The sequence below is a fragment of the Danio rerio genome, chromosome 7 (genome assembly GCF_052040795.2).
Source record: "Danio rerio strain M-AB ecotype USA chromosome 7, GRCz13ab, whole genome shotgun sequence".
In the NCBI taxonomy this organism is placed as follows: domain Eukaryota; kingdom Metazoa; phylum Chordata; class Actinopteri; order Cypriniformes; family Danionidae; genus Danio; species Danio rerio.
The window spans coordinates 20611635-20624865 of NC_141027.1; the positions used below are offsets into that span (position 1 = coordinate 20611635).

Below are 13231 nucleotides of genomic sequence, written 5' to 3' on the forward strand. Positions count from 1 at the left end.
CAAAATACATTGGCTATATTCACAGAGAAATGGAGAAAATAATATGTTTTTAAAAATGGAGTGTACATAAAATATGTAATTTATCCTGAATGTACCAATTTTACGTTACCATTTTCAGTTTTTTAAACATTAACATTGTTTGAAAGTTAGAAACCAAGTTATGTTCATCTACCTAAAACATGATATAATGATATAATTTAACACAAATGCAAAATGCTTACCTCATTTACAATGACACCAACGTATGATAAAGATTAAATATTCCTTATATATATATATATATATATATATATATATATATATATATATATATATATATATATATATATATATATATATATATATATATATTGCAATGTTAATAACTTACTGTGAACAACTGTAACTGTCAATATAAATTAAAATTATATATACAAAAGTGCTGAATTATTCAATAGTGAGCAGTAAATAATATATACTGTAATATTTTCCGCTGTATGAACAATTCATGAGAGGTTTGTCAGCAAGGAGGTCTGTAATAGGTTGTTAGGGTCATTTGCCCCGCCCCGACACTTACGCGAGGTCACAGTTTGTCCTGTCACAGCGCCCGTCCCAGAAATGCCATTATTCCTGCATGGAGGCAACAACAACAACAATTCTTCGCCAAAACTACTTCATATTTTAAAAACAGGCTGTCTATAGGACAATATCTAGTCCTTGCTAACGAGACGGTTGGTTGTCATGGCTGGTAGGTAAACATTTAGTTCAATGTACAGATACAGGCACTCCGCGCGGATCTGCATTTAGTGCATGTTACCTAAATGTTTGGCATGTGCAGGTAACTTGATCTTGCCCCCAATGCAGTCTGTTTTACGAGTTGAAAGAACAAAGCTGAATTGTTTATGTTGAAGTCCCACATACGTTTTGCAAAACCATAATCACAAAGTTTTATGTTGAGCAAAGTTAAATGAAGCCCCCAAACGTATCAGCGCGGTGTTTTGAAGAGTGTTTGTTTTGTCGCGTAACGTTAATTTTGTCATTTTTGTTTCTTTTACTGTTTTGGCATAACTGCTGTCATAACATTTGTCATGTAACTTCTGGTTAAGTCGCGGAGCTGGTGGCAAAATGCTTGCAGGCACGGGAAATGGCTTACTGTCCGTACAGTGGGTTTCCAGTCGGTGCCGCCATTTTGACTACAGGGGGCGCCATAGTCACTGGTGGGTGGATGCACCTGTTTAATTTTATTGTGTGTGACACCATGATTCCAAAGCATTTAATCAGCCATATATGACAGCGTGTTTCCTGTTAGAGTGATTTTTGACATTCCTTGTATGTTTTAGGCTGTAATGTTGAGAATGCCTCTTATGGTCTTACCGTATGTGCGGAGAGAACTGCGATACAGAGAGCGGTCGCAGAAGGCTACAGAAGATTTACAGCCATAGCTGTCACATGGTAAATCTTATGTACAAAATGTTCGTGAAATGATCATATGTTGTCAGCAGGACTGGTTCCAGTAGTAAATTTTCCAGTAAGGGTACAATCTACAATCCCACGAGGCACTGGGCAGTTAAATTACACAATTGAGGGAAAAAAAACAAAGTTATTGAATATATATATATATATATATATATATATATATATATATATATATATATATATATATATATATATGTATGTATGTATGTATGTATGTATGTTTAAGAGTTATTGAAAGATATCCATATGTTTGCATGTTTTATCAGAGTTACAAGTATTTCAGTCTGATTTTATTGGGGATTTGTCATAGTGCTTTATGGCATTGTTTAAAGCTAAATAGCTTTGGTGGAACAGTGCATTATTAACTTTCTGCGTAAATATAAGAATTGGTTTTAAATAAAGTTTTATAAATGTGCAATATACAATCATTTAACAACTGCAGAGCAATTATTAGATGGTGTCAAAAATACTTTTTTGTTTAAAACTTTACCTCTGGAGCACAACTCTATATTTGTTTTACTGAAACATTTCACTTTGATTCTCTGAGAAATCGCTGAGATTTTAAGTTTGTTCATAAAAATGATCTATCTTTTCATCTGACCAACAGTGATATCAAAGATAGTTTTGTGGGACCGTGCGGAGCTTGCCGACAGGTATTAATGGAGGTATGGCTGCACACCTATTTGATCAAATATGTCAGTTATTACTCTTGTATATAACGGTCATTGCCCTCTACCTTTTTAATTTTGTTAATTCTTTTTTTTATTTTCATATTTTTCCTCACCTACCTTACATCTTGTCAGTTTGGCACTGAATGGGACGTTTACCTCACTAAGCCAGATGGAAGCTATAGGAAAACCAGTCTCAGAGATCTCTTGCCTTTAGCTTTCACACCGGCTCACCTGCAAAAGAACTGAGCGCAATAACCCTTTTGGTTTTTATGTATTGGGATTTGATTTGCTCTTTGATCTAAAATGTGAAGAATGTGAATTTCCTTGTAATATATGCTTGAGGAGTTTGCCTATTAGCTATAACTGGCCTGTGTTGATGTTAGGGCCCAAACGTGAAAATTCTCTCATCGTTTACTCACCTTTTGTTTCTGTTATGTGCCTGGGGGTGTTGCTTTGTTGTTCCCTCTACCCCTTTCTGTTTTTATTTGCTGTCTGCTATCCTTTTTAAGATCTTAAGCTATCCTTCTCAAACCTTAATGTGTTTCTTTCTTCTGCTGAACACAAAGAAGATATTTTGAAGAAATCTGGAAACCTGTAACCATTGTTTTTTGTAGCATTTATTTTTCGGAAGATAAAGGTTACAGGTTTTCAGCTTTCTTCTAAATATCTTTTGTTTTTAACAGAAGAAAGAAACTCATAGAGGTGGGGAACCACCTGAGGGGGAGTAAACGGTGCATTTTCATTTTTAGTTAAATCCTGCCTTTAAAGTCCCTATGAACTGGAAGCTGTGGTCGTTATTCTTTTAATACTCTGCCGCAGTTCCTTGAGAAGCTGAATATTAAATGAGAAAACAGTGGGTGTCTTTGTGTTTTCCGCTGCAAGCTGATTGGATGCAGTAAAGTAGGCATTTTATTCATAAAGATGGGGAAAGTGTTTGAGGAGAGTTATTACAAGATACCTCCTGCTCACCTTTTCTGTTTGTTGTCAAAACTGACCGTTGCAGCAGCATGGTTAAATATGTAAGCCACAACCAATTCCTAAGATATACAAAACCTGACAATTTAACTGAAAACCAACAGGAAGTTCATTTTCAGATTTAAATTAAAGATTATAAGGGCAAACTATTTTTCATTTTCTTAATGAAAGATGAATTGTTCACCACAAAACTAGCAATGTGAACTACTGTAACAAAATCATATGGTGAGTTTTGATTTCTTGGGGACTTTTAAGGCCATTCCTGTCACAACATCACCACTAGAGAGCACTGCACACCCTGAAATGTTCTCAAGCCTGTGTTCAAATCCAGTCCATGATAATGGCCAATGATTCCAGTGTTCCTAGTTTTGTTGAATATCAGCTACATAGACAAAATAAATAAAAGGTAAAGGTTATTTAAACCTGTAGAGTTATGCTTTGTTTTTTTTAAATATTTCAACACATATGCTTCTGTTGTTTTTTAAGAAAGTCTAAACCAGGGGTGTCCAAACCAAAGAGCTTAGACTCACAATCATGATTCTGTGCTCTTTGTCCAAACTCAGTCCTACAGGGCCTGAATCAGAAAGAGCTTCAGAATCAGAACGAGCTTTAATTGCCAGGTATGTTTGAGTAATTACACATACGAGTCATTTGTTTTCGTGACAGAGCTTCTACAGTGCAACAGAATGACAGAGGCAGGACAAAAACAGATAATAAATATATTTTAAAAATAGAAGTAAATATTGAATGCAAATATACAAATGGACAAGTGTATGTGCAGGTATATCACTCTATACAATGTTATATGTACAGCTGTTATGTGCAAATTGTAAAGTATGTTAAATAAATAAGTGTTTATGTGTACAAAAAGTTGTGATGTTTGTTTCACAGTTACTATCATAAGGTGTTTATGAGATGGATTGCCCGAGGGAAGAAACTGTTTCTGTGTAAGGCTGCTCTGGTGCGCAGTGCTCTTTAGTGTCTACCAGAAGGTAAAAGTTTAAAGAGGCAGTGTGCTGGGTGTGAGGGGTCCAGAGTGATTTTGGTAGCCCTTCTGCTCACTCTGCTTACAAGTAAAGTTCTTGGGCAGTAGGGAGGGTTGTACCAGTGATTCGCTCAGCAGTCTGAACTATCCGACGTAGACTTCGGAGGTCATATTTGGTAGCTGAGCTAAATCAGACAGTTATTACAGTGCAGAAGACTGCTTCAATGATCGAAGTGTGGAACTCTATTAGCAGCTTATTTTGAAGGTTGAACTTCCTCAGCTTATGAAGAAAGTATTTATATTGCATAACAATAGATTGAAACTGTTGAATGTTTGACACAAAAAATATAAATTGATGCATTAATATTGTTCAGAGATGTGTAAAAAAAATGGTAACATTTGGTAATGTTTGTGACTGACAATTCAAATGTGTTCTGCATTAAAAGCCAGGTAAGGCTCAATAGAATATATATTTTTATCCTATAGTAAAGGCACAGTAAAGTGATCGAAATTAGCAGTAATGTACTTAATATTTTCAAAATATGTAAAGTGTAAATGTACAATGTTAAAGATATAATTGGTAAAGTTTAATATAATGTTTTTAAAGAAGTATCAGGGTTTTTGCTAAATTTTAACCATAACAGTTTTTTCCAACTATGAAAAACTATTTTTAACTATTAATATTAATTCTGAATGATCATGTGACATTTCAGTAATATTCCACAATATTACCATTTTTACTAGTCTTCAGTCATGATGAACACAGGAGACTTTTGTCAGAAACTTTTTTTTACATTCTAAAAATGAAAGGTTCCAGTGGTGGATTAGCAGTGATGAAGCCGTAGACTAAACATTATGCCATAAAAATCATTATGGATTCCAAAAAGAACATTTCGACCTTCATCTTTATTTTTTATTTATGTGAAGAAGCATTTTAGATAAATATCCAAGAATGTTTGGTGCAATGTAAAGATTATGTAGAGGTTAAAGCTGCTTTATTTCGTGTTTTCTTTGTATTTATATTGTATTGTGTTGTAACTGTAAACTTTTCAAACATAAAAGTAACAATGGATAGCATCTATTTGGACAGAGTGATTTTAGACATTAGAGCACTGTAGGATTCATGAAAAACAGCTTGATAGAGACAGTTTTCCAGTAGAGAGAGAGTTATTGGTAATCCCTGTGACCCTGGTGCCCGGGGCTGTTTGAAATTCTCCTCACTATGAGGCAGAGGGGCCAACATACTGTTCTGTCACATGGGAACAACACTCACACATTGTTCCCTTAGTAGGCTGTGAGGGGAAAGTGAACATTATTAGTTGGCAGGAGAGCTACAATGAAAAAGAACAAGTCTGTTTTTTTAGCATTAATTCACCAAACTAAAATAAAAAATTAAGAAAAGGTTTGACTATGCAATACATTACAGTTTATTTCATGATATAAAGTTGGTCAAACAGACTACACAGTGCTATCAGTCTGACATTTTGCAGAAAATGCAAACTTATTTGTACACTAATTACATAACAAGCATATGTGTACATACCAACACAGTAAAAATTGTATAAAAAACAAAGAGAGAAAAAAAATGTAAAATGAAATCTATTTGCATAAAGAAACCACCATGTGCTCTTAAAGCCTGTGGCTTTTGCTACACTTTAACGATTTTTTATTTTATTTTTTATTTTCTTTCTTTTTTTCTGGGTGCTTAACAGTAATATTATTGTTTTTATAAGATTGTGAAACAGCAGAAATATAGCCTATCTTTTCTTTTTTCTTTTCTTTTTTTGGTGGGTGCGCAACAGTATTATTAGCAATTTGTTTTTTAAAGATTGTGAAACAGCAGAAATATAGATTGATTACTTTAGATTATCAGTTGTCTCTGACACAGTTTCCTTTGTTACAAAGTACAGACGACTCACACCGAGGCTTTATGACATGATGGTTGTGCAGTAAATGTTATTGCGCTTTTTAAGTCGTGTCTGAAAAGGCGCATTTATAAGTATTTTTTCCGTATTTTCCATCTAGGAAAGTGTATTGATTTCCACGAGGATGTTTGCAGGATGAATTCCTGTTCACTCAAGTGAACTCAGGCTTATTGATGCGCTCAACAGGGAACATTTAAGGGGGAAACTCCTGAACTTGAATTACAGTATGATACAATGATTAAGGGTTAACCTGTCGTGCATGTTATATTCATTTAATTAAAATAGGTATTTGTCCTTAATGCAAAAGTTTATCAGTTAATATAATTTGTTTCAAAGTCCCTTTTCATTTCCCTCTTAGATAGTGAAGGGGCGGGCGCGAGAGAGTCGCACTATATAAAGCGGATTGACCGTCACATCTACTTCTGCGGCGTTTACAGCGGGGGTCCGGCTTGAAACAGAATTATTGAAGGTATGCCTCGTACAATTGTTCATATTTAGGCACTATTTAGTTCAGTTAAACCAGTAAATAATAAAAGAGTTTTCAGGAAAAACAAAGAAGCTAGACTAAAGTTTATCATGTGAATACATTAAAGACGCTTCCAATATTATTTTACTTGTTTACTTGTGCTTAATTATCAAACTACGTTTTACAAATAAAACAAAGTGTCCTTCTGGAAATGATAAGAGTTGTTTAACTGACAGTGCTGAAACTACTATCAAACAAACAATGAACAAAGAAGACGAGATGAAGGAAGTAGAACTGAACGAGATGGATCAGGAAAAACAGCCGATGACCGGCGAAACTCCGACAGGCACCGAAAAAAACGGCAGCGTAAAGGTCAAAGTGCCGGAGGACGCAGAAGTCAAATTTACGGGCCTCTCTAAAGAAGAGTTGATGAAAGTCGCCGGTACAGCTGGGTACGCTATTTAACTATCTTATACATTGCTTTATATAAGCTGTTTGTTTGATGTAACTATTGCCTGTCATCTGCAGTTGGGTTCGGACTCGTTGGGCTTTACTGGTTCTATTCTGGCTTGGTTGGGTTGGCATGTTAGCTGGAGCAATAGTAATCATAGTACAAGCTCCACGCTGTAAACCCATTCCTGAAATGCACTGGTGGAATGAAGGTCCTCTGTACCAGATATCAAACTTGGATGCCTTCTCTAAGAATGGACTGAAAGGTATGAATGAATGTCTATATTTTCAACACCCCTTAACAGGTATCAACTGCCGAATATGCAGTAATTTAGACGCCTTGCTTGGGTAACATTATGAAAACACTGTGGGGGGAAGCAGATTTGCTGATGCCGTGGATAAGCCAGAAGAGACTGACTGTCTTGTGACTCCCTCATGTGAGAAAGCATGTGCTGACCTATGCAAGATTCTGTTCCCAATCACATAGTTGTGATAAGTTTGCTTTCCCACACGGCTACATCATAGATTTAGATGATCAAGTACAGTGACCTTAAACCCTGATATCTTTAGGTGTGCACAAGCTATATCATCAAAGCAGATTAATGATTAAAAGGTGCCCTGAATTCTGTGGCTATAGAGATAACTGAAGGAGGCAGTACTGATGACTGTTGCTCATTCATTTCCTCTTTTTTTTAACCCCTTTCTCATCTGTAGGAGTGGAGGAGAAGTTGGACTATCTGAGTCAGATGAAGGTGAAGGGGCTTGTTTTGGGTCCAGTACATTCTGTGCAAGCAGACCAGTCAAGCGCACTTGAACTAACTTCCATTAACCCTGATTTTGGCTCTGAGAGCGAGCTGACTTCTCTGCTGGACCGAGCACATAGAAAAGGTGAACTCACTAGTTTGTTTTGAAGGTTTTCGAATTGAAATATCAGCCAAGGTCACTTTTCCAGACACATAATAGGTCACTGGATAGATCTAATCATCATAGGCTCCTGTTGTTCTGTTCTAGAGGAAGGCTGTCTGAAATAACAATCAGCTGTCAGTTTAACCTCTGACCTCCTCTCTTGTTTCTCACTACGCTGCATTAATTTTAAAAGGATTTTTCATGAGTCATTTACCATCAAGTATTTCCTTACATATTCTACAAATATACATTATGCGATTTAAAATAAAACTTTATAGTCTTTCTTGGAATTGATTCACCACGTTTATTTAGCTAGAACACCTGCTTAGTTTCGTGCAAATAAAGCAATATGCCTTTAAAAAAGGCTTCATACAAAGCAAACATTAGGCTGTTAAACTCCAGAAATAGCATTTAACAGCCTTCTGGTTTGTTGACTTTTTCCCTCCTCTCCTCTTTCCCTCTCAGGAATCTCCATAGTGCTGGATCTAACACCCAATTATCGTGGAGTTTCATCCTGGTTTAACAATGCTGCTTCTGTTGCCGAGAAACTCAAAGTAAGTGCAGATATATTCATGTAGACAGTCAGTTAGACACCTTAGTGAGGGAACAGATTAAACAGATTTAGAGATGTATAAAGGGCAGAGTAAAAAAAAGATATTTGCATGTACTGTAAACACAGAAGAGAGTTTTGGGATAGTAAGAATTGAAGAGGGGTTGTTCCTCAAATCAATAAAAATTAGAACATTTTGTTAAACAATATTAAGAACCACAACCACACGTCTAAACTGTTTTCGGTTTATTAGTAGATTTATAAACATATCAAACGGCTAAATTTTGCATGCACTGAATGATATTCTAACACTTGTATTACATTACATCATGGTCATAAGCTTCTTTAATCACATTGAAACCTACTGATTCAAAATATAAACAAGCATTTCAAATTATGGACTTAAATCCTAGGCGATGGCATCATTGTGAGGTTTTACGTAAACATAATTTTTTTAGCTTTGCTAGTTTTACTAAATTGAATTATCTTACATTGGTTTTTAAATGTTAAAGTAGTCATGTTTTCAGTGCTGTTTTCTGATCTAATCAGCAGGTATCAAACCTCCCACAGAGTCACTCGAGCAACTGCTAATGGTGACTGTCTTGTGCAGCACCTCAGTTTGTTTTCCAAGGGAATCAAACTGTGGAATTTACCTGTTAGCCTAAAATTAGGAAGTAATATAAATGTTTTTAGTTGTGCACTTAAAAAGTGGTTAAAAACAAAACAGCCGTGTTTATACAAATAGTCACTATTAGTTTGTTTGATTATGCTGCTTTTGCTTTTGGCTTAAAGCAATTTTATATAAAGAATTATAATTATGTGTATGTATTTTACTATTTAACAATGTATTTTCATTTTATGTCAAGCCTCTCGTGGATAGGTGTTGAGAATTAGTAAGTCTGCTAAAACACTCAAATGCACTTGGTGTAATTGTGATGTCCACGTCAAAATAATATAAAAATTTGTTTTAGCAGTGAAAATTGTTTCTTGAGCAAAAAAATAAATAAATCAGCATATAAAATTTAGTGATACTAAATTAGTGAAAGTTTAGTGATACTGAGATTAGTGACATCTGAAAATTGAGTTTTGGCATCACAGGAATACAAAAACATTAGTAAACATTTATTGTAAATTGAGGTTTTTAATTTAATATTATTAGTTTTCTTTCTTTATTACTCTTACTGACTCCAGACTTTGTGTATATGTAGTGTAGTTTATAGTTTAGTGTATATGGAAACTAAACTTTTTTTATCTACTTTGGGTGATGTCATTATAATTCTGTATTTTATATTTGTGCGTAGTCATATAATCAGATATATGTGTTCCACTCTGTGTTTTTATTGTAGAAAGCCTGTGTATACTGGCTAAATAAGGGGGTGGATGGCATCTTCTTATCCGATCTGAATGACATCGTGAATACATATGCTTGGTCATCTATCCAAGCTATATTCAACAAAACTGATGGGACCCCAAAAAAGTATGTGACGCTATAATTGAGGTTTGGTTATTGGGTCTTGTGAGGTAGAAATCTGTTTAGGTAACACAGACTTATTTCCCACAATTTTTTTTACAGACACTAAGCTCTACACTAAGCTACACATCTTATTCTGCAAACAAATGATTATATATATAGGCTACAGGAGGCTTTGTACTTCACTCGTGTTCCAGTTAAACATGAGTAAATAGTAAATATTACGGCCATTATAGGCTCAATGAAACATTTATTTTTATCATACAGATATGAACAATTCAAATATTTAATGGGTTTGCGTTAATTTGTGTATAACCTACTCTCCCAAAACACAAAACATTGTGCAGTTTTAAACCAACAAGATAAAGTTTTTCCTCTCCATCCACAGATTTAGTCTACTATAGGAAGTAGGCTCTGTTGTTAATGCTAACATTTGATTTTATTTTAATTTAACATTTTCATTTTATATGTTAGTTAATGACTTTACAATAATAAAATGAAATAAAAAAAATATGTAATAAAACTTAACAAACACCTCAAACTGTCATCTGAGATGTTGAGCGTTTGATTTCCGCTGTTATATCTGACATGTCATTCATTACATTTTGAGAGGAATGAAATTTACATGTGGTTTGCTGGTTTAAACAACTAAATGCATTTAGACTCACTCAGTTTCGTCTGGAGTTAATCTCTGAAGTGGTCTGAGTGAAAATGACAGGTGTAAATGCCCCCGAAACACATTCAAGATGAATATAACCGAATATCTATCTGGTCAGGAAAAAAGCATTATGTGACCAGGTGTAAACAGCCTCTTAATGTGTCTGTTAATATTAAGCAATAAGATGTGTATTTGCTGATCCCTCCTCAAGCGGACGACACTACTAAATGCAGATGTAAAGGAAGTCTAAATAAATTTAACTGCATTTAAGGTTTGAATAACCAAAAGACATCTTCTACAACACCAGCTGTAAAAACATGCACAATACAGCTCTTTGAGACAAGGGCCAAGTTATAATGTATGTTGTTATTATGTATGTACATCATACACTTTAAAATCCAAAAAGTTAAGGTAACTCAAACCATTTGAGGAAAACAATTGCAACAAACCATTTAAGTTCAAAGACTGATCCTAATAAATACTGTGAACTTAATCCATTTGAGTAAACAAAGCAATTTGAACAGTAAAATCCAATAAATGAAGAGAACTCAAACTAACCGAGTACTGTAAAACCCAATAAATAAAGGCAACTCAACCGTTTGAGGAAACCGATTGCTACAAACCATTTGAACTAACTTGAAAAAACTAATCAATACGAGTAATGTGAACTTACTAAATTTAAGCTGAAAAATGACTTTTCCTAAACTTATCGTCCCATGCCTAGTAGCCACATGGGAGAAATAAACAGTAATTTACTGGAATAGCAGTGTGCATATACTCAATGTTCTCTTGTTTGCATGATGCAGTGTTGTGCATCTCGTCTACTGTGAGACCCTCTTAATACCCTCTCTCTCTATTTTCCTAATCTCTTTCAGAGCTCTGATGGGAACAGCAAGCAGTCTCTCTGTGGATGAAACCTCTCTCCTGCTCAATCAATCAGGAGTTGACCTACTTCTGACCAAATTGCCGTATCCGGCAGGGCTCAGTGGCAGACAGGCTACTTTAATGCAGAGACTCTGCTCCGGTCATCAGGAGGCCAGTCTGGGCTGGGGTCTGGGACAGACTGCGGGCTCTCAGGCATCCAGAACTCCAGCATTGCCCGTCAAACTCTATCAAACCCTTTTGTTTGCCCTGCCGGGAACACCTGTGTTTAGTGCTGGAGACGAGCTCGGACTGAAGGCTGGGGTGAGGGTGGCATTCATAAGATAAAATAACAATACATGGATAAACATTTACTGTACTCATGAGGTATAATTTCACCTTTACAGGAGGCCATGTGGGAAGACGTCAATTCAACAGCAGAGGTACATTTTTGATTGATCACATTTTTACTCTTGGTTCTGTTCACTGTCGTGTTTGCATGTTTGTAAAACACCTGCGCTTTCTGTCTTTTGCTTTGATTCTTTTGGCTACACAGGAGGAGCGAACAGCAGTGCGTAACTTCTTTAAAACACTGAGTGATTTAAAAGGAAAAGAGCGATCACTCCTGCATGGAGAATATGTCAACCTTCACAATTCTCCCACTTCATTAGCATTTCTCCGTCTGTGGGACCAGAGCGAACGCTTCATGGTGGCCGTGAACTGGGGAAATGACTCTATTTCTATGACTCCGACCAATGACGATCTGCCAGCTGAAGCTCGGGTTCGTGCCACCACAGATATAGAGAAACTAGCAGTGGACAGCAAGGTGAAGTTAGAGAAGTTAGAGCTTGGGTCCAAACAGGCCGTTCTGCTGTCTTATCCATTCCCTGGCTAGACACACACAGACACTGTTTAAAAGGATAGTTCACTCCAAAATGAAAATTATCTCATTATTTACTCCGCTCCTACAAACCTGTTTGAGTTACTTGTTATGGTTGAACACAAAAGAAGATATTTTGAAGAATGTTGTAAACCTTTAGCCATTAGTATTTTTGTTTCCTACTATGTATGTCAGTGGCAACTAGTTCCTTCAAACTGTTTGAACACAAATAAGAAACTCATACAAGTTTGCAACCACTTGTGGGTGAGTAAATAATCAGTAAGTTTTAATTTTGGGGTGTACTATCCCTTTAATGTCTCTGATCAGTTTCAACACTGTGCACGAGTCTGGAAAGAGTGAAACTAGGAGTACAATGATTTTTGAGTAGGAGAGATTTTATTAAAAGGTTATTTGTATTCTCTAGCGTGGTACTATTAGAAGCTCTAACTTTAAAGTAGTGAAAGATTTGTCACAGCTGTTGTTGAATAGAAGCTGATCTCTGTACAGAGACTCTAAAGCTCCTGGAATAATAATAAATAAAATGGCAAATGAGGATATATTTGGTGTTTTGTGTGTAACTCTGTCTACTTTACTGAAAGTTGCTCCCTCAAATTCATTTAGTTTTTTGTTGTTGCAGTCTACAATTCATACCCAGAGCAGAAAATATCCACAAGATCTTTAGATACTCTCAATTGGTAACAAAAAATAATAATAATTTAAAAACTACATAAATACTTAAAGTCCACATAAACCAGAAACTCCAGCCGTTTTTTTTTCATAGAGAAACTGAATATTAAATGAGAAAACAGTGGGCGTGGCTTGTTTTTTTCTACTGCAAGCTAGTTGGATGTAAAGTAGGCATTTCATTCATAAAGATGGGGAAAAGCGTTTGGGGAGAGTTATTACAACCTAACAGACACCTCCTGCTCGCCATTTCTGTTTGTTGTCAAAACTGACAGTTGGAGAAGCGAAGTGTTA

General features: G+C 35.6%; 2 protein-coding genes across 5 annotated transcripts; both read left to right on the top strand.

Moving 5' to 3' along the window:
• Positions 1 to 584: 584 nt before the first annotated feature.
• zgc:103586 lies at positions 585 to 6480 on the top strand. 4 transcript variants are annotated; one of them, XM_087259236.1, is made up of 5 exons: positions 585 to 817; positions 1086 to 1196; positions 1320 to 1431; positions 2063 to 2120; positions 2259 to 3971. In XM_087259236.1, exons 1-5 carry the CDS (start codon positions 790 to 792, stop codon positions 2370 to 2372), a joined length of 423 nt encoding a protein of 140 aa, XP_087115362.1. In that variant the 5' UTR covers positions 585 to 789; the 3' UTR covers positions 2373 to 3971.
• On the top strand, positions 6431 to 12810 carry slc3a2a (solute carrier family 3 member 2a). Its single transcript, NM_131601.2, has 9 exons — positions 6431 to 6480; positions 6714 to 6929; positions 7006 to 7193; positions 7642 to 7815; positions 8299 to 8387; positions 9730 to 9860; positions 11388 to 11697; positions 11781 to 11816; positions 11930 to 12810. Exons 2-9 carry the CDS (start codon positions 6739 to 6741, stop codon positions 12266 to 12268), a joined length of 1458 nt encoding a protein of 485 aa, NP_571676.2. The 5' UTR covers positions 6431 to 6480; positions 6714 to 6738; the 3' UTR covers positions 12269 to 12810.
• Positions 12811 to 13231: the final 421 nt, after the last annotated feature.